The sequence below is a fragment of the Anas platyrhynchos genome, chromosome 19 (genome assembly GCF_047663525.1).
Source record: "Anas platyrhynchos isolate ZD024472 breed Pekin duck chromosome 19, IASCAAS_PekinDuck_T2T, whole genome shotgun sequence".
Classification (NCBI taxonomy): Eukaryota; Metazoa; Chordata; class Aves; order Anseriformes; family Anatidae; genus Anas; species Anas platyrhynchos.
The window spans coordinates 7,743,823-7,764,875 of NC_092605.1; the positions used below are offsets into that span (position 1 = coordinate 7,743,823).

The 21,053-nt window shown below is 58.3% G+C and overlaps 1 protein-coding gene across 8 annotated transcripts in view; it reads left to right on the forward strand.

The window, feature by feature from the left end:
• Positions 1-21,053, forward strand: part of SEPTIN9 (septin 9) — a 118,405-nt gene that overhangs the window by 53,560 nt on the left and 43,792 nt on the right. The window contains exon 1 of one of the 8 annotated variants that reach the window (XM_038165217.2): positions 7,469-7,502. The exons of 4 other annotated variants lie outside the window; for them this stretch is intronic. In XM_038165217.2, the coding sequence (XP_038021145.1) occupies positions 7,484-7,502 (19 nt within the window). In that variant the 5' untranslated portion in view covers positions 7,469-7,483. Of the gene's footprint in view, positions 1-7,468; positions 7,503-8,549; positions 8,724-12,631; positions 13,092-20,340; positions 20,624-21,053 lie in introns of those variants that run through there. 3 more of the 8 variants (XM_038165214.2, XM_038165210.2, XM_038165209.2) reach the window with 3 other exon arrangements.

A 21,053-nucleotide genomic window follows, 5' to 3' on the forward strand; every position in this document is an offset into this window, starting at 1 on the left:
AGAGCTGGTGCTCAGCCCCCAGCACGCTCCCGGGCCCCTTTCCATCTAGGGCAAACTCTGCAAGGCAAAACGCTGCTTTTGGCCTGCTTGCAGCAGATCTCTGAACTGATTTTGGATCCTCGTTTGTTTGTGGAGGCTGAAATCCCCAGCGTCTCCCACCCACGTGTGCCAGCTGCGGCTCCTGCCAAGGGGGGCGCGTGGAAAGGAGCACCAGAGGTGGGAGGAAGCCCGAGGTGCCCTGCCCTGCCTGAGCCTCGGTGCTGACCCCATCCCCTGGCAAAAGAGGCTGTGCCAACATCATCGAGTCCATCATGTGGTAATGGCTTAATCTTAGGAAAAAGAAAAAAAAAAAAAGTGCTCTGTGCCAGGGAGCCCATGGGCACAGCTGTGTGCATGAGAGGTGGGGGCAAGCACAAGTGGCTGAACATGTGAAAGGGAGACAGGGCTAAAAGGAAATTCTCAAACCTTGTATTTGGATCAATAATTTGCTTTTTAATTGATGGTGCAATTTCAGCACCTGGTGTCACAGAGGTCGGGGAGGCAGAAGCGGGGGGCTGGGGGCTGGGGGCAGCCTGGCGAGAGGGGCCCTTTGTGGTCCCCTTTGCCCTGCGCTGCTTTCCCAGCAGGAGAGTTGCTGCAGTCCAGCTCCGGCTGCTTTTGGGGGATTTCCCTCACACGTGCAGCCCGTGGCTCTGCTGGGGCCCTGGAGCCAGTGCAATTATCCTGGGGTCTGGCTGGGGGGGATTATCTTGGTAGGTCAAGCAGCGTTTGCGGTGAATTGAGTGAGGGAGCTGAAGGCAAAAGCCCTGCTGTGTGCGTGGGCTTGCTGCAGTGGGTTTGGGCAGTGCTGCCTGTGTCCTTGTGCCCCCTTCCCGTCCCTGTGTCCTTGTGCCTCTTCCCATCCCTCTCTGCTGGAGCCAGGGGAACAGGAGAGCTACTGGTGGTGCTCAGCACTGCGTGGATCCGCACCTCAGCATCCTCACTGCGGGGTCTGACAGGGACTCGTGCTCTCAGAGGGACCGGTGGCAGCTCCACCACTGTTTTCAAAGAAAAGGAAAAAAGAGGGAAAAGTTTTTTCCCTCGTTCCTCTCCTCCTGCCCTCGCTTCCTTCCCCATCTCAGCGCCATGCGCCAAGCTCCCGGCGCTTTGTCCCTGCTGCGCGGAGGAAGCCGAGTGGGCGTGGGGCTGCGGCCGGTGTGGGAATTGTTCTTATCAAGCTGCTTTTCGTCAAGAAAGAATAATAATAATAATAAAATCTTTGATGGTACCAAGGGAACTCGGGAGGCGCAGCTGCCCCCGAGGCCTGATCCGCGGCTCGTGGTGTTTCCTGAGCCTTGGCCGTGAGTTTTTAGGGTCTTTGTGCTGCGGCAGATTTTGCTGCGTGCCTGAAATATCTCGGAGGAGCCGGGAGAGCTGGCCGGGGGCTGGCACAGGGAGAACGAGCTGCCGGACACGGCTCGCTGAGAAGCAGGGGAGAAGTATCAGAAAAAGCAAGTTTCCTGCCACTCGCTGGGGTATTTATGACTGGAAAGTTTGGGGTCGGAAAGGTCGCGAGCAGGCAGCAGAAAGCGGCGGTGGCTACAAAAGCACAGGACACGGGTCTGCAGCCGAGTGCGTGCATGCGGCTCTGCCCACTCACCCCTTCCTGCAAATTCTCCCGAATTAGGGACTGCCGGGAAGCTTTCAGAAATGGAGAAGCCTGTTTGTGACGGGTTCAATATGAGGCTGATGCTCACCTCCCCCTTTTTACCTTGCACCCACCGTAGTGCACGCACGGTGGAAATGGCTGGGGGCGCTTCTCTGCCTCTGGGAGCAGGAACCCTGAATCCTTCTGGAGCCGGGGGCACCCCACAAGCAAGCAAGAGGGTTTTGCAAAGGGGAACTCGCCATGCCATGTGTGTGTTGAACTCGCCAGGGGGTGAGCAAGGTTTCTGAAGCTTCTCGTTTCCATGAAAACGTCTGTGCTGTCACGCAACCGGGCCTTCATGCCTCTTTGGTCTTAATATTAAAATGGAGTGGTTAATAATTAATACTTTATTTAATAATTGAAGTAATTAAGTAGGTTTGCTTCTTGGATCCTAAACCACTGTACCTCCCCTTTCCTTAAGAAAGACTAACCTGAAAATAAACGAGGAGAGCAAGGCCACGAGGCTGGGGCTGTTTTCCCCACGTGAGGCTCAGGCAGATGCGATTGCTGACCCTCTTCCCATTTCCTTCCCATGCAGGCGTCCCCCGCCGCTTAATCAACACCAGAGAACTGCGCTTCCCTTCCCTTCCCAGGCACTGCAGGCTCCCAGCCCTCTCCACCAGCGTGCTGGGGACCCTGTGCTCCAGCCGGTGGCAGGGGGACATCTCTGTCCCCATACGCCTGCTGCCGTGGGCACCGTGCCTCATTCCTTCCTAGGGCCGGCTGTGCCCCACCTCGAAAACTGTTTCACTTTTTGCCCCCTTGATTTTGTGCAAGTCCTGCTATTGCTCCCGTTACTGGCTGTTAAAAATCTTCCTCTAATTTCCAGCCTGCAGCTCTTACCGACCTGTTTATGCTCCGGCCCTGTTTGGGTTTGGATTGGGTTTTTATTTGTTCCCTTGGTGACGGTGATCTTTGCCCGCAACACCTCTTCCCTGCGGCGCATCCGCGTGCGATGTTTCCAGCGGTCACATCCCCTCCCCTCCCAGCCTTCCTTTCTGCCTGCTTTCACCGGTGCTGGGTGGGCAGGATGAGTCAGGACAGAGCATTAGTGATTTCCGCTTTGCTGCTGAAAGTACCTAATTTACTGCGTTTTAGGAGCGCCCTCACTTTCTCTGCACCGCACCAGTGGCTCGTGGCCATGCTGGGATCCTCAGTGCAGCGAGGTCCTTCCCGCTGCTTCCCTCTGCTCAGGGGGACAAAGACTTTGCAAAAGCCCTTTAGGTACTGACCTTCAGTCCCTCTTCCAGATTTCATCTGTTTCTGTTTTCCAGGCTCCAACGTCATCCAGGGTTTTTTTTGTTTTTTGTTTGTTTTTTTTTTTTTCTGCAGCACCCAGGCTCTGTTTTTGCAGCCGTGGTTTCACAGCTTTGTGGCACTGGGGGATGCGATTTGGCTGCGTTTCCTTTATCTAGTAAACCAGTCAATTGTCCAGCAGTCTCAAATCAGCAAACCCGTTCTGCTTTTTTTTTTTTTTTTAAGCTTTTCCCATGATTTTAGTTTCCTTCCAGAGGAAGGGAAGCGTGACTAGCACTGAAATATGGCTGTCCTCACTGCACTTCCCACTGCTTAGGAAGCAGGAAGGGTCTGAAGTCTTGTGAAGGACTATTTTTTTGTGACAATTCCTGTGTAATCAGAGGGGCTGGATTTGTGGCGTCATTGACATGAAAGCCTGGGCGGAGGCGATGGGAACCAGTGTCGGGGTTTCCTTCCAGTGTCCCCCACGTCCCCTGCCAGGCACGCTGCCCTTCCCAGCGAGCGCCCCAGCCAGGCCAGCTTTTCCTGTGAATTTATTACTCGCCAGCTCCCCATTTCTCAGTGCTGGATGCTGTGTGCCTCAGTTTCCCCACCTGTAAAATAGTGATCATTGCACCTCAATCCCAGGGGATTGGCAACAAAAATGGTGTTGAGCAGAAGCACAGGAACTCAGAAGCTGCAGGGAGCACACGAGTGGAAGGGAAAGTAGATGCAAGAGCTTTTTAAATTTTATTTATCTGGTTAGAAAGGTGTGACTTGCCATTCCCTCTCCTCCAAAATCTGCCTTGTGTGGGTTGTCATGCCTTTGTTTCTGGATATTATCCTGCATTGGTGCTGCCCGTCTGAGAGGAGCTGCTACCAGCGCTGTGTTGAGCTTAGGGACAAAATGATGCTGTGGGGATGTGGGTGGTGGGGGCTGGTGCCACGAGAGCCTCCACCTACACATCACACCAACCTGAAAAGGCTGGGAAGGGCATTTCATCCTCCATCAGCAGCAAGAAAAGATATTGGATTCTCAAAAGAAGCATTAGGTAGTTAATGACAGTATTTAGCTGCTCCTGCCTGGTACTTTTGGTCAGTAAGTCTCCAAGCATTTTATTAGAAGCAGCCACAGTTATAAAGAGCTCTGTTTTCTAATTAAAACAGGAGGAGGAAAAGGAAGATGCTGTGGATGAATTACTGGCTTTTGTGAACTAGGTAATTTGATTCATGCAGCCACAGTGACTCATGCCACCTCGTCTGACCAAGTCTGATGCTCATAACTGCAGCAGATTGTGAGAATGATAAGAGAGCTGCTCAGAAAAACCTCTGCTTGTGGGAGGAAGAAAATCTGCCCCAAAACCTGCAGCTTGCGAGCAGACGGTACAGTGCTGCTCAAAGCTTGTGCATGGATAGGAAAGTCCCCTTTCTGCCCTCACCTGTCCTGATGAGGGGTGTTGTAATGCTGGTGCCTTCCCTCTCCAAAAAAAAAAGACATTTTTTTTCCTCCCATTTGGCACAGCCTTTACCAAAACCTGTGCTGGGAAGTGCAGCTGCCTTGCTGGGGTTTCACCAGCCTGGGAGAAAGAGGCTGTGGAAGAAAAGTTTGGAGAAAAACATTTAAAAAGTCAGGACAATACCCCTCCATCCACTAGTGGCAGCACAGGGATGGTGCCACGGGGACAAGGGTTGAGGTTTCTTGCCAGCTATCGCGGCATCATGCCACTTTGAGCTGGGTGACTGATCAGCAGATTTCACAGGCTGTGTTTTCGGGACAGGAAATCACTTCTAGGCCAGCAAAACAGCTTTGCAGGAAGCTTGCTGCTCATCTGAAGAGCAGTGACGGTGGAAGAAGGAGGGCTGGGCAGTCGGTGGCCTGGGTGGGTTAGGAAACCAGGAGCTGTAACATGGTGAGCAGGGCCACTTCAAACCCTCCTGCAGCCGGTGGTTTTTAAACAGGGATCGTGTCTGGGGCAGCAGTTACTGTGTGAGATGTTCTGGGGGTCCCAGCTAGCAGGGAACTCCAGGTGAGTCCCATGGTTTATAAACCCGAGTGAGGCCCTTGGCAAGGGAGCAGCCAGGACGAGAGATTTGCACTGAGCACAGCGCAAGTATACGGTGTTTGCCCCCTGTTTTAAAAGCAAATCCAACAACAAACAGTTGTGGAAAGCTGGGACAAAGGAGCAGCAAAGCTGAATAAATGACTAAGAGGCCAAAGAAAACACCTGCCCCGGAGGACAGAAGGAACAGAACCCGATTCACTTACCAGGAGGAAGGTGGGTGACGTGCTCAGTGCGGGAGTGTCAGCAGCAGGCTCAGGGTCCTTAATCTCTGCCATCTGCCAGGCAAGGGCAAAGCAGGGCCTCGTCGAAGCTAAATTGGGATGAGCAGTACCACACGTGCTTCTGAGGGGCTGCTGGGGAGCCCCAGGAAGGAGCTGCAGGGAGGTGGATGCTCCATCCCATTGGGATCGTGCTCTCTTGCCAGGGTTGCCTGCCTGCCCGGCACCTCAGCTCAGCACAAGCTTTGGGGTGCAGGAGGTGGCTAGCAAAGCAGATGATGTGCTGTTTGGTTGTTACATGTGGGCTGGATGAGGGAGTTTTTTTTGGTCTTGCAAAGCCTCTGGCAGTGGCTAAATCAGATAAAGGTGCATGAAAGTCTCCAGGAGAGAGAAGGACAGGCTTGTGTACCCCAGAAAGCCCGCTCCTTCCCCGCGTAGCAGGCACTGGGGTTACGCTCTGTGGGGCGAGTTGGTTACACACCTCCCTGCTTTAAATATTTACTGTGAGAACTCTGGACATCCCCGTGATTAGTCGTGCTGCTTTTCCATCTTCCACTCCCCAGCTCAGTGCCTTAGGTGCGCATGGGTGCAATATTTACCCTCCTGGCAGCCGGTTGTAATGAAAATGAACTCTAATAGTCGGGTTATTACTTGACACTTCTTGGGGCTCTTCTCCAGGCCTGTTGGCTTGCTAAAACCTTTATTAGCAGCAGATATTAGATCCAGGGTGATTGCGGAGTGGCACAGCAAGCAAACCAAACTGCCTGAACTCTTCTGCTGGAAAGCTTTGAGCTTCCTCACTGGCGTCCTGGGAATTTTACCTCTTATTGCCTCCAGTGGGCCTCAGAAACAGTCCCCATCACCGTGCCACACATTCCCCATGGGATGCGGTGCAGAGGGTGCCACCAAGCTCCAAGCAGCAGGCCTGATGCTGAATCTTGTGAGGGTTACAGGGGAGAGACTGAACATTAAAGTGTGCTCAGTCCTTCCTAACATTGGCCCTATCTTTTTTTTTTTTTTTTTTACAGTATTGCTTTTGAGTTTGTCTTGATGAGTTCATTTTTCCCTTTTAAACTCTTTCTGGAGCCTTGTGATGAGGGTGCAGCAGGGACTGATGATCCTTAACAGCCTCCACAACAGCCCAATGTCGGTAACAGCTCCGGCCAGGGAGTCATCGACAGCTCCTAACAAAGCAGCTTTTACTCCTCTGCTAGCTCCAGCTGAATATCGACAGCGATGTTTTACTCGCTTGGAATGGACTGCGGATGTGACCTGCATGCTAGCACTTGGCAAGAGAGAAACAAACCCACTTTCGTCTGAAATTCAGTGCTGGTGATGCAGGTCAGCCAGCACAGGATCGGGTGTAAGGGGGCAATCGGCACCATCCTACGAGTGGCTGTGAACCTGGCACAGACCTGGCACAGAGAGCTGCAGCCCCCACTGTGAATCCAGGCTGGTTCTTGGTCTCCTCTAGGAAATCCAGAGCAGGTGAGGGGTCCAGGCAGTGGGACTGTCAGGGAGATTTGCACCGATGTCTTTACGGACAGCATATCGAGCAGGGCTGTGTTTACGTTTCCGTATCTGCAACTGCACGGAGGTGCAAAGTGTGCTCCTCGCTGCACTGTTGTGGTATGGTGGTTCCTGCCATCACCAAGTATGCAAGAAATGAAAGAGCTGAGCACTTTTCTTTGCGAAAGCAGAAGAAAACCACTGCCTCTGCCTTAGAATACCATACCTCTACTTTAAAGGTGCGTTCTCAAGGCTGGTTGAAGAGTTCTCATGTTTTAAAATAATGCCTTTCCGTGTATTAAAACCTCAAGCTATTACCAGTATGTAAAACCTGGCCTTCTATCCTCCTATTATTATTATTATTTTTGACATGGAATTTCTTGAGTCTGGGAAATTGGCGCTGTTGGTTTCATTTTCTGGTTCACATACACTATTGGAGAGCCTGTGGTGTCTGCAGACTTCTTTGGAGGTGGGAGGGCTGTAAAATTAAGAGTATGACACATGTGATGAAGCAGGCACTTTCGGCGGTGGTGTACGGTAGCAGTACCACTGCTTTGCATAGCGTTTCTTTATGGTTTGCCCCAGGTGGAGTAAAATCCAAGCCCATTAATTGTGCTTTTCCTGTTGATGTGTCTGGACGCATTTTCAGGGGTATCATCGCTTTTAAATGAGGTTGCAAAAGCGTGGGGTGGGGAGGATAAAAAGAGAGGGTCAAGAGGGCAAAATGTGAATCGACGTGGGAGGGGAGAAACATCCGATGAGGAGCAGAGATGCAGAAACCCAGAGAGGGTGAGACGTGGCGAGCGGGCTGATGTGCATGGAAGGGACTCGTGTCGGTGCCTGGAACTGCCGTGTGCCTTGGTGTTTTGGGGCAGAGGGAGACGCTTTTGGTGCTGCCGGGCTTGGGGCAGGCCCCCAGCCTCCCCGGTTGTGTTGGTGGTGATTTTCCAGAGCTGCGGATGCGGCCTGGGGTCTGTAGTGCTGGGTACCTGCTTCGGGTTTGAGAACAAAGAGCAGGACTGGGGGAGCTGCAGGGCTGTGGGATTGAGAAGGACTTAGGGGGTGCTTGAGAGCATCCCTGGTGTGACCCAGCAGCTGGCATCGCTTGTGGGGGTGGCTCGGTGAGGGTGACACCGCTGGTGGCAGCCACTGCGGGCTGGGAGGGACCGCGAGAGGAGCCCTGCTTAGGGTCTGAAAAGGGGCATCTGGAGTCCTGCTTAGGGCCAGTGAAGAGACCTCTGGGGTCCTGTTTATGGCCAGTGAAGGGACCTCAGGAGGAGCCCTGTTTAGGGCCAGCAAAGGGGGGTATCTGGAGTCCTGTTTAGGGCCAGTGAAGGGATCCTGGGAGGAGCCCTGCTGAGGGCCAGTGAAGGGTCCTCTAGCAGTGTCCTGTTTAGGGCCAGCAAAGGGACCTCCAGAGGCCTGTTTAGGGCCAGCAAAGGGACCTTTGGACTCCTGTTTATGGCCAGTGAAAGGACCTCAGGAGAAACCCTGCTTCGGGCCAGCAAAGGGACCTCCGAAGCTCAGTTTAGGGCCAGCGAAGGGCCCTCCAGAGCCCTTCTCAGGACCCCCAAAGTCACCTCCAGCAGCCAAACCCCCCCCTTCACCCACCCCACCAGCACCCCCACGCCCCCCTCCCCACGGGGGCTGCGTGCGTGTGGGGCAACCCCAAGACCCCACTTCCCCAGCCCCCTAAGGCCCCCAAATCCGTCTCCCCCAGCCCCATTCTCTATGGGACCCCCCCCTCGTAGACCCCCCCCGTTTTGGGGCGGGCCGTGCTGACGGGCTGTGCGAGCAGCCAGTGGGCGGGGCGGGGCGGGCCAGGCCGGGCCGGGCCGGGCCGTGGCAGCGGGCCCGGGGCTGGGGGTGGGTAGGGGGGGGTCGGGGAAGGGGGGAGGCGGCGGCTGCCGCTCGGCCTCCGCCATTCATTCGGCCGCGGGAGGCAGCGGGCAGGGATGGGAGACCCGGCCGTCAACGCCCAGCTCGAGGGCATCATCTCCGACTTTGAAGGTAAAGGAATGGGGGGGGGGGGGGTTAGAGGGGGTGGAACGGGGGAAAAGTTGGGGGTCAGCGGGGTTTTTGTAGGGTTTTGGACTGGTCGTGGTCAGGGGGGGAGCTCCGAGACTTGCCTGGGGTCCTACAGTTTTGGCCGGGACCCCACAGCCCTACAGGGAGCCTTTAGTTTTTCCCCGGACCCCACAGCCCTCCTGGGGTTCCACAGCCCTACTGGGACCCTGCAGTTCTATTGGGGTCTTACAGCCCTACCCAGGACCCCACAGCCCTACTGGAGCCCCACAGCCCTCCTGGAGCCCCACAACCGTCCCCGGGATCCTACAGCCCTATGGGGGTCCCACAACCCTACCAGGATCCCACAGCCCTCCCCAGGACCCTACAGTCCTGTTGGGGTCCCACAGCCCTACCCAGGACCCCCCAGCCATCTCCGGGATCCTACAGCCCTATCGGGGTCCCACAGCTCTCCTTGGGGTCCCACAGCCCTATTGGGGTCCCACAGCCCTTCCTGTCCCCATCCCATTCCCTGCAGCCCCCCGGAGCTGCCAGCTGTGTGATTCCAGCTGTGCGTTTCCAGCTGTGTGGGTCCAGCTGTGCGGGACCAGCCGTGGGGCTCAGCAGGGCTGGGAAGGGGGAACGGGGACGGGCTCATGCTCGGCTCTGCCTCAGCTCCGTGGCTTTGTCTGGAGCAGCACTGCGCCCCGCTGCCGGCTGCTAACACAAGTCCTGCGGGACGCTTCGCTTTCCTGCCTTTCCCCCTTGCTTTCGGGGGGTTTTCAGCCGAGGACGCGCGCGTGACGCAGTGAAAAGTTTGTGGATCCCCCGGCGCTGGCCCTTCTGTCGGTTCCCTGAATTTTGGATGCAAGCTGTGCCGTGGGTACCGAGTCTGAGCTACAACAACGGCTGTAGCGGGAGCTGCCTGCGGCAGAAAGCTTTGGGTTTGTCCTGTGGCACAGCTCCAGCTGCCTGCTAGCGCTGCACCGCTCCCCGCTGGGGTATCTCCTTGCAGTTCCTGGCGAGCTGCAGGGGATGATGCCGGCAACCCGGGCGGCTGCGGCTCTTGGCCTGGGTTTTTGGGGAAGGGACGAGAAAATGGGTTTGTGGAGAGGGTGCTGCTGCCAGCCAGGGAGAGGCAGGCGAGAGGAGAGAGGGGGATTTGCCTGGAGCAGGCATCGAGGGGGTGGTTTGGGGGGAGCTCATCTTCCAGAGCGGAGTTGTGGAAAAGCAGCAGCGTCCCTGCACGCATGCACTCCCGCGTCCTGGCAGCGACCCAAGGCGAGCTCCGTGCAGCGGCTTTTAGAAAAGAAAAAAAAACAAAAAAGAAGTCGTAGGGATCGGGGGCCGCGATGAAAGCTTGTCCAGGGGCCGTGTGCGTTGCCATAGGCTGAGGCAGCTTCACTGCCTCCTGCCTCGCTCCTTCTTGCCTTCCGCGGAGGAGCAAAGTGTTGTTTTTCCTGCTGGGCAGACGAGGAAGCCAAAAACCCCGCGGTTCCTCTTCCAGGTTGGGCAGGAAATGGGTGGCAGGGCTGGGGTGTCAACGGGCTGCTCCGGGGCTCTGGGGTGCCCTCGTCCTAAAACGCAGCCCCGTCTGCCACCCCTTTGTGCCGCCCCCGGCTCTGCCGCAGCGCCGGGGTGGGGGCGGAGGGTTAGCGGGAGGCCGAGGGAAGCCACATCCTGTAGGAAGGCCGGGGCCAAGGGGAACGGGGACAGGGAGCAGCCCAAATGTCCGTGGGGTTGTTACCCCGGGGCTCATGGGGATGGTCATGACCCCTCTTTGGGGGCTGGGGAGCGTCCCCACGCAGGGCTCTGTGCTGCTGATGTGGTTGTAGCTGTGGTTATAGCTGTGTATATCAGGTCTCCTGCCTGCCCCTGTTGTGTTTAAATCCCCGAGGAAGGAGTAATTCCCAGCTCGGGTACGGTAAAGGCTCTGCGGGGAGCCCTGGGGCTGCTTGCTCTGAGCCAGGCGTGTTCCTTGGTGAGGCTGAGCCGTGCGTGGTGCCACTCTGTGCTGCACGGTGCCTCGTGGCTTGGAGAGGCTGAGGAAAGCTCTGTGCAGCTGCAGCCAAAAAAAGGCCTGCCCTTGCCCTTGAGCAGGGATCCGGGGACTGGTTCATGATTCAGTTCGCTCTCTGGGCTGCTCAGCAGCATCCCAAGTACAGAGCAATTAATTTCTGGCCTGTAGGGCAGTAGGGGCAGCATCCATGACTGCCATCACCCCCAGCTCTGTGGGGGATGCAGGGGCCTTTTTGGAGAAGGAAAGAGTACCAAATACTCATAGTTTAGCAGGCTTTGTGCCTGGCGCTGCGGTGGGGATGGCCACGTCCAGGCAGCAGCAGCGCGCCCACCTTGTGCCGAGCCAGCAGCACCTCAGGGGAGCCCTAACCCCGCTCATTCCTCTGGCAAGGGCTTCCCCCCCTTCAGCTGGGGGAGAGCAGCATCAGGTCTGCGGTTTGCCAAGCTTTGCAGGACGTGAGTTAGGGCTTTATAGATTCTGGCAGGTCTTCGGCAGCGCCGCTGGCTCAGCCGCGGTTGTGCCAGGACTTCCCAAGCTCGCCTCTGCTGGGGCTGCAGGAACCTGCCGCAGGGGGGTCAAGCTGGGTGGTGGGGCGAGGGGCGGCGTGAGCATCGTGTGAAGCCCAAACCATCCTGATCCTGCTCAGGGTGAGCCCTGCTGCAGCGTCGGTGTCCTCGGCGCTCAGCTGCAGGCCCTCGGCGTGGGACTGGAGAGAGGAGGATGCTCCCCTCGTGGCTGGTGGTTGCTGGTGGTGATTCAGGGAGATAACTCCGCGGTGCAGGCCTCCTGCTCGCTGCCACCGAGTTAAAAGCAGCGCGTGGCCTGATGAAAGGGGGAGCAGAGACGAGCTGCTCTCTTGGGAGTGCGGCTGCAGCCGAGGCTCTGGCGTGCTGGAAGGTGCTGGTGGCGCTGGCAGCGGTGACGCCGAGCGCTCTGCCAGTGCTGCGGGTCAGCGCCAGGCCCCTCGCCGCGTGCTGATGCCGAAGCACAAAGATCCCAGGAGATGCGAGCGGTGCTGAGCGGGGCTGTCACTGCAGAAATCACAGGGCAGCGTGGCGGGGTCAGACGCCAGAGCCTGGGCTCGCAGCTCCGCTCCGGCAGAAACCTCCAGCCAGCCTTCATCCACAGCGGCTGAGCCCCTGGGGAGCTTTCCCTGCCTTACTCATTCCCCTGGCCCAACTCTTGGGAAATCTGGGACAACGTTAAGAAGCCGAACCCCCGGCTGCCGGCGAGTGACGGGCTCGCTGGTGCCCAAACCTTGGCATTGTGGGGCTGAGGGCGTGGGGTGCCCAGCCCACCAGCACCCCTCAGTGCTGCTGGAAGGGTTTCTCATCATCACTTCTGTTTTTCTTTCTCCCCTGTCGCCACCTTTCCCTCAGGTAGGTACCTCTCGCGCTGCCTGGCGAGTGCTAGTTGTAGGATTTCAGCCACAGGCTCTGTCTCAATGAGTTGGGCTGTGATGTTGTGTTTTTTGGGGTCATTCAAGACGAAAAGAGGCGGCCAGGTGGCTTGCAGAAATCACCTTTTCTATGCCTGTGAATCTCACGGGCTCGTCCTCAGGGCTGTCCCGAGCAGAGATGTGGGTGCCCGGGGCTACACATGCTGGCTCGGGGCTGGTGTCCCTGCTGCGCCCGGCGGCAGCTGCTGCCCGTGGAGGGCTCAGCCCCGTGCTAATCTTAGCAGCAGCCCGCGGAGGGATGGTCGTGGTGTTATGTGGGTGGTGTGCCTCGAATTCAATACGGGGAAAGGCCCTGTATTGACAGCGGGGCTGTCTCGCCTTTCCCTAAGTGCCTCCCTAGATCCAGGCTCCTCCGTCCCTCCGGCAGGGGTTTTGTAGGCTCAGCGCAGGGGGCCGGGCTGCGTGACTCACGGCCCCGGGTGTGCGGAGGCTCAATGCCTGGAAAAGGAAATGCAAAAAGATCTTGGAGATTACATCGAGGATCATCGCAACCCGGAGAGTGAGGCAAAGCTCCTGGACTCCACTTGTTGGGTTTCCTGGGCCATCCCCCCAAAAAAATTCATCCTGCAGCCGGGGCATCCGATGCTCCTTACCACCAGGATGGTGCGGGAAGGGCTGGCAGCGCTCTCCCAGCTGGCTGATCAGTTGTGTCCTGCTCCAAGACAGCCACCGCCTCCAGCAGGTCCAGAGATGAGCTTCACAGACACTTCTGAGCCCGAGACAAAAGGACGGGCTGGTGGGGAGCTTTCTGCCAAATCTGCCCTTGTGGGGAGAGGCAGGAGCTGGGGAAGGTGCCGCTGGGAAGGCAGGAGCCACGTCTCCTCCGGAGGAACTGGCCTTTCACGTGCCAAGTGGAAAAACTGCATCTGCCTGGATACAGCAGCGGAGACCTGCAGTTGTGGCTTGTTTTCTTTTTTTTTTTTTTTTTTTTTCCCGTGTATATTTGGTTTCTTGGGAATAGAGAGGCTGTGAGGGAGTGGGAACGGGAAGAACAGGACGTGGATCTCTCCATCCACGTGAGCGGGGCTCTGGGGATAGCCTCTGGCCCCGGCTAGGATGTAGGATCGGCCAGAGGTTGTTGTTTATGGCCATCTTATGCAACGAGGGCTGGGCCGCGTGCCCTCAGGGACGGGCAAAGCACTGCAGCGTGGAGCAGAGCGTCCTTGGCAGGAGCTGTGTCAGCGGGGATGGTGAGCTCTGGTGCCCGTCTGAGATCCCTCTTGGGCCCAGCGAGCACGGTGCCGCAGTAATTAGAAAGGAACCTGGCAAAGTGGCTGCAGGGAAGGGACGGAGGGTGGACGGGTCTGTGCGCCAGGGCCAGGCTGAGTGCTTTGGCTGCACGGCACGGCTGGTGCCTGGAGGGAAGTCAAGCTTTGGAGCACGTCTGCTGAGTGCTCGCCGCTCTCTGGGGTCTTGGTAGCATCTTTCCCTGAGCTATCACCCAAACTGTAGCCGTGCCGCTCTGCTCCTTGGTGCCTCTTGTTTATGGCAGCAGTGAGGGGAAGCGCTCCTGGAGCACTCAGGGTCACGCCGTTGTGTCCGAGGGACTGTGCCTATGTCTCTTGGCTAACAAACGCCAGCAAACCTGCTGCTGAGCGAGCGCCCTGACACCTCCGGGTGCCCTGCGGCCCCGCTGCCTGCTGCTGGGTCCATTTCTGCTTTGCAGCCCTTCCTCGCTCAGCCCCTTTTCCCAGGAGCCAGACCCCAGACAGCAGCCGCGAGAGCCTGCGCTGGGACTTGTCAGAAATCCAAAGGCAATAATGGAGGCTTCAGAGCCCATAATCACCCCAGATATTCACGTTTCTAGCTCTGATATTTGATATTTAAGGCGCTGTCGTTCTGCAGTGCCATTACACAGGCTCTTCCCCTTCCCCTTCCTCCCTCCTCGTGCTGCAGCCCCTGCAGGGCACCTCCTGGCCATCAGAGCTGGGCCGGGGAGGCAGCAGTGATGCTGAGCCCTGGTTCAGCTCCTTTGAAGCCTGCAAAGGGAGCAGATGGGTCTTAGGCTGCTTGCTGATGGGGACGTGTCTTTTTGGTGGGGGCAGCATCCATCAGGGGCCCCTTTATGGGGCAAGGCCGGGTTGCATCATCATGCCCGTTGGCACGGGGCTGGGGTTGTGTCCTGGCCACCTCTTGTTCCACATTTATAGGGTGCCTTTTGGTGCTGGCACCCCTCCTTTTGCTCATGGGGGCACGGCACCCACCCGCTGTGCCGCTGAGCCCTCCCTGCCCCAAAGGGCAGCGGTTGGGAGCAGCCCTGGGGCAGTGGCAATGTGCCGCCTTGTCCTTGGCTTGTCCCCAAAAGCTGCCCCCCGGATGAAGGAGGGCTCTCAGCTCCCGATGCCGTGACTCAGGCTTTTACTGTGATTGCTTCTGTGAGGCTGCTGGACGGCGCTCAGCCCTTGGGGCTCCTGGGGACATGTTGGCTGGTGGCAGGGCTGGTGGCGGTGCCACCTGTCCCCTGCATCCCCCAGCCTAGAGGCTCCGGTTTTGGCACCCGAATTAAGGTCACGCTGGCCTGGGGACATCTCCACGAGGTGCTGCTGCTCCTCGGGTGGCCCTGCAGCTGACAGGCACCCAGGGGTGCTCTTGGTGTTGGCAGCACCAGCACCGGGGAGTTCTCAGCTCTCACTGGGGTGAAGCTCCCTCCGATCGGTAGTTCGGGGGTACCTGCTCTTGGGGTTTGGTTCCTTGGGGTCAGCGGGCAGGGAGCTGTGTCTGGAGTTACTGCCGGTGGAGGTGCCCCCCTCCTCTAACCCCTTGTGCTGATTTATCCTTTTCTGTAGCATTTTAACCAGCCGTGTTGCAACTCCGCCTGCCGGAGCACATTATGGAGCTGAGATGTAATCACCGAATGATTGAATCAGCTTAATCACCCAGCGCCCCGTCCCCGGGGCTCGTCGCCCACCCGAGTCACTCCTGATGTCCCCTCTGTGTGCCTGGGGATGTGACTCAGCCCTGGCCGCATCTGGCAGCGCCTCTGACGCCACTCAGTGCTTTGGGCTCTCTCAGGCCGGCTGTAACCCTTTGCAGCACCGGTGCCCTGCAAGCCAGCGCCGAAACTGGCGGTGGTGTGGGGCTGCAGCACCATCTGCATCACAGTTCGGCCCTCTGGGCGATAATTGCAAAGCGTCTGATAAACCCCGGTGGGTCAAACCAAAGCTGCAGTCCCCTGGGAGGCAGGGAGGATTTATTTCCCTCTTCCCTCTCCCCTCCTGAAAGTGGAGCACAGAGCGGAGGCGAAAGCTGTGCGGAGAGCCAGTAACACGATCTGTGGGGCTGGGTGCCCTGCACGGCGCGGGGTTGTGTGTGTGAAGCCCAAATATTCGTTTCATAAGGGAAGTCAAATAGCTGCTGTGATCTGGAAGCGTTTTGCTGAGGGTTAGTGGTGATATGAAACAACGTGCAATGGAGAATCGCAGCTAAAACCCTTCTAGAGCTCCCTTATAGGGACTGGAAATCTGGGATTTTGACTTAATCTGAGCGTGGATTATTTTTTTTTTTCTATTCTTAGTTCCAACTTTGCTCTTGCGTGCTGACAAATGGCTGGGTCTGCTGCACCGCTCCCAGAGGCTGTCTGTGTAATTTGCTGCGCCGGAGTGAAATGCTGCTCGGATGGCCTCGCTGAACGGCAGAGCTCCGAGCTTGCATTTATCCCCACATTTCCCCCGTAATTCAGTTCGTGTTACGGTTTGCACAGCTCACGAAGCGCTGCATGGTGACAGCGCGGCGCCGCTGATGTCGCCCCGTGTCAGGCCACGAAACGTGTGGGAGCTTCTCGTTGACCCTGCTTTTGGAGTCAAAGGAAGGGTTTTTGTGTTTGCACAAACCATTCACAGCAGCAGCTCTCATTATACAGGTGGATTTGGGGGCTCTTGGGTCCTGGCACCGCCGGGAGCCCCCTGCTGCGGGGACGGGTGGACGCGCACCCTGCTGCAGGAGCTTTAGGGCTGGAGCACACCATACACGTGGCCTGCAGGTAGGTGAAGAGCATCGTGTTGTTCCCATAGCCAAGGCGTCTCGCTCCTAAAGGCGTCCTGGATGCTGGCAGCTATCCATCAGCAGCTCCCTGTCAGCACCCCGGGCGGTGATTTTGGGTAAGCACCGCTAAAAACCAAACCCGGGTGTCCCCACGGTGACACGGGGAGGGTGCCAGCGGGGCCAGTCGAGGCAGGGAGCTTCCTGCTGCCGGGGGACGGGGCTCCGGGCAGCTCGGATGGCCACAAACAGCCAGGAACAGTTACTGGCATGGGGTCCGGGGGGGCTGCTGAAAGAGGACACCTGCGGCCGCTGCCTCCCCCTTTTTCCTCCCCGGGAACAGGAGGTCGCCATCTGGTAGCAGTTTAGAGAAAGTCAGCGCTCTGAAACGAGCCCATTGTATCGTGTGAAACACCGGGGCGACTGGCTGCCCCGTTCCCATAAGGCTCTTATGTGTCTGAAAGCGCAAGGAAAGCTTTCAGTGCTTAAGCAAGCAAGCAAACGTAACCCCTGGGTTACAGAAACCACGCGAGGGGCAGAGGATGTTTAATGGGAAGCAGCTCAGCACCGCGGCACAGCCCGGGGCTCGAGTTGCAAAGCAGCTAGCGCAGGTCCGGGAGGAGCCAGCGTCCCTCGCTGTTTATTTTGGTCTCCTCCGGAGCTCTGGGCATAGAGGTTTCCTTGTGTAAAGCATCCCCTCGGCTGTTACTTGGGGTGTTGTGTTGAAAAGGAAAAGGAAAGAAAGAAGGAGCAGATGTTGCTGCGCTGACAGCCCCTTCCCACGTGCTGCCCGAGGCAGGGCGAGCCGCAGCGCCCCCGGTTCCCAGCACCCACAGGGATGCTTGGGGCCTTGGGGCAGGAGCCTCCGAGCCCTCCGTGTCCCTGGGGTGCCTTTGCCTCGATCCCAGGGCTTGGGACGTGGTGGGGAACTGGACTGCAGGGAGGGGAGCGATGAGACGCGACCCCCAGCCCCCAGCACTGCTTGGCTGTGGTTTCTCTGGAAACTTGGCTGTTGTTGTACGTGCTTCTGGGATCTGAACCAGACCTCTGCCCCCTCTTCCCAGTTTGCAGGATCCCCCAAAGAGCAGCTTTAACCACCACCAGGACCCACTGGGGCCTGACCTTTACACAACCATGAGGGCGCAGCAGCCGCACTGTGCGAGCATCCCCAGCACGCAGCAGCCGGGGGCACGAGCGTTTTGCTGCTTCTCTGGCAGTGCTCGAGCCCGGGATGAAGGCGTGTGTGTCTTGCCCCCAGCACCAGGCTGGCGGGGAGCAGCCCACGGGCATTGCAGCCACTTGGCTCGAGCCCCCTGGGTGGCAGAGGCAGGGCAGAGGGGATGGAGGCACCAGGACGGGATGCGGCCGTGCCAGGAGGGGCGCAGGGGGGAAGCGGCGTTTCCAGACCGGGGCTTGAAGCAGGGGGGAAAGCATCGGCAGCAGAAGGAAATTGTGAAACTTGAAGTGCAGATTTGCTTTCTTCCATGTGTCAAAACATTTTTGGAGGATAAAATTACTTCCCAGAGCGGTGACGGCCCCCGCGCGCGCTGGCATTTGCTCCAGCCGGGCTGCCAAGCCGGGGGGTCGAGGCCGGGGGCTGGCAGGAGCCGCAGTTGTGTGCAGGCAGCAGGCAGCAGGTGCTGCCACGCACAGCCCCACGTGCCAGGATTAATGCGGGGGCTGCCCGGCTGTCCCTGCCTGCAGGGCTTTGGGAAGGGGCCGAGCAAGAGATCCGCAGCACAGGCACGAGGGGCCAAGGGTGGTGCTGCCCGGGTTGGGTTGGCACCAAAAGGGAGCACTTGGGAACCCGGCTTTAGGGGATTTCCAGCTTGTTGTGCTATGGGATGGGAGCCACTGCCTTCCCGCAGCACGGATTGAAGCAGTGGCTGCCCGAATTGGGTCGGAATCAGTTAAAAGGAAAGGCGTGTAGATGACAACCCCGCTTGGCGCTCACGCCCCGCGGCGCAGGCACCTCGAGAGGAAGAGGAGGAAGGGCAGAGGAGGAAGGGCGACGCTCCGCCACCACCCCCAGCGGGAGGGATGCTGCTGCCGGGGCAGGGGAAGCCCTGCTAACACCAAACAGCCCCAGGAAAACGTCACAGCGGGGATATAACCCCACAGCGGGGCCGTCCCGCTCCCTGCTCAGCCTGGGACATCAGGGACGTGGCCCTGGAGCCTGCAGGGACCCCGGGCACTGCCCACGGCTGCCAGCAGGGCCTCGGGCTCCTGTTGTTTTAATTAATACGCCAGCTTCCCCGCAGGAAGCCGGGGGAGGGTCCTGCGGAGCAGAGGCTGTTTGCTTTCCTTTCTTGGCTCTGGACAGGACAGGCTATTTTTAAGCTTTTCTCCTTTTTTTTTTTTTTTTAATTTTTTTGGCCGTTGTTTTGCTTCCCAAGCTCTTTCTCTTTTCTGCTCGAGGATCAGGAGCGTGGTGATGCTGTGCAGGGCAGCTCCGGCCGTGCTGGGGACCAGCGTCACCGGAGGTGACATCCCTGAGGACCCCCCTGGAGACCCCCTCACTGCTGCTCGTGGGCGCAGCATGGGCATGGGCAGCGATCTTTGGCTGGGTCCAGTCCTTTGTGCCCCTAATCACGGCTTTGCAGCTCTTCCTCAGACTTTGGGACCCCCCTTTGTGTCTGGGCTTTGACCTTTTCCTCATTTATTTTGCCCAGAAAGACCTGGAGAAAAGCCATTTGTGGGTGTTGTACCCAGGCCAGCCCTGAGATAAGGACAGGGGGTGGCAGCGCTCCAGGGGCCGTGCTGCGGGTGCGGGTTTGCCCCGGGCTTAGGGCGCTTGGAGAGGCTTGGGGTCAGCAGGAAGGGCTGCAGGCAGCGGCTCCTGCAGTGCCACCGCGTTCCTCACCACCAGGTCGCTGCTGCCCTCGTTTCTTTTGGCGCTGGCAAATCCCACGAGGGCTGAAGGGAGCTGGGATGATGGGAGGCTCACACCACAAACCCCGGAGGTCAGCGGGGCTCTTCGTACCCAAAACTCGCTGCCAGCTCAGGAGGAAATCCCCGAGCTGCTGGGTGCAGAGACATTTCCAGAGGGACGTTCACAAAGGGGAGAAACTCGCCAGCATTTCCTTCGCTATCAGGTTCCTTGAGAGCATTTGCTTCAGGCGTCAGCTCCTCCAGACATGTCTGTCGCCAGCCTGTCAGGCTGCTTTGTTGAAGGGAATAAAACGCGACCGAGTTTGCTGGCAGGAGGAGTGGCGAGCAGGTTCCAAAAGCCTGATGTGGACAAAACCCTGATCCCATCCATCAGGGAGCTGGCAGCTCGTGGCTATGTCCTGTGCCCGTGTCCCCTTCCCCGCGTGGCTCTGCCTGGGGACAGGAGGGGCTGCTCTCGGGACTTCCCTACTGCTCCGTTGGCTCCCTGCAAAGTGCAGCCTGGGCTTCTCTGCAGTGTTTGAAACCTGGGGTTTGGGGCAGGGGGCTGAAATGTGAATAGGGGACGTGATGGGGAGTGGGAGTGGTGATGTCTGCGCTCCCGCTCGGTTTTGGAGAGCTTTGGACCCGTCAGAGCAGCTCCCAGGCTGGGGCTGCTGTGAATCGGTCGCTTGTTCTTGGGTGCTGGTAATGGGGTCGGATGCAGCTCTGCCGGGCCTGCCATGCAGCCTTTTCGGGGATTCAGGAAACAGAGCAGATAAAATGGAGGAAAACGCAAGTTTCCTTGCCAGCTTCCCCATTTCCTCCCTGCAGGTGCGGTGGCTCCGCAGGTGGCAGCCCCCGCGTGGCTCTGGCTGTGCCGCGGGGAACGGCCCCTCTCCGTGGGGCAGGACAATTCCCCGTCCTCTGCTTTGCCTCCTGCCCTCTGCCCCTGGATATTTTGCGGTGCAGGGTTTATCACTGCTAGTTGGCCCCCCCGGGGCTCCTCCTGTCATTGCTGTTCATTACCGGGGGGCACAAACGAGCAGCTCGGATGCCGTACCCAAACGGCACCGCAGGGTTTCCAGGCTTGGGCAGCCTCTCTGCACGTGGGGCAGGAGCCCGTCCCATGCATGCTGTTGCTTTCCAGCATTTCCCATGTGGGATTTCGGGCTGCAGAGGAGGGACTGAGATGTTTGCCCACGTCTGTATGTCTCTTTGTGCTTGCTGCTGGGCGTGGAGGGCTCCCGGGAGCCGCGTTTGCGGGGTCACTCACACCAAGCATCCCGGGGAGGCTCCTGCCCCCAGCCAGCATGGATTTTAAAGCCTGGTGTTCGTATTTCCCAGTTCTTTGGGTATTCCCCCTAAAAGGAGAACAGCCCAGAGCCGTGCGTGTCAGCAGCTGTGATTGCGATCTGCTGGCAGAGCGGAGCCGAGCGGCTGCCACGTGGACGCTTCCCTGCCCCTGCTCGCAGCCGGCAGCCGCCTCCCATGGCCCAGGCCGGGGCTGCTCCGCAGCGCACAGACACCTCCAGGGTGCTGCAGGACAAGGGGGGACCAGGGGGGGCCGGACAGCAAGGGGTGAGGGAAAGCCACATGCGAGGCTCTCCCCCCATCCCTGGCATCCCGGGGGATCTCGGGGTGGATTTTAAAGGCGATTTCTTTTTCTTTGAAAGGCGGGTGTCTGTGCCGCCTGCAACCTGGGCATCCACATCAGGGCAGCACGTGGCTCGGGTGGTGGTGGGAGCGGTGTCAGAGCCTGCCTGGTGCTGAAAGTGGGGCTGTGCTGCCTCTGGACGTGTTAGGTGGGAAATCGGCTCTTAAATCTCACCGCTCACTGGTGTTACATCTCTCAATCTCTCTCTCTCTCTCACCTCTTAATTTCCCTGTTGGTTAAAACGGGGGTGATGCTGTTTAGATTTTGGATGTCCCTCACACCTCCTGGTTTGCCCCTTCCTGCACTGGGGGTCTCGTGCTGTTGTTTGTGAAGCACTGCAGCCTTTGGCTCCGA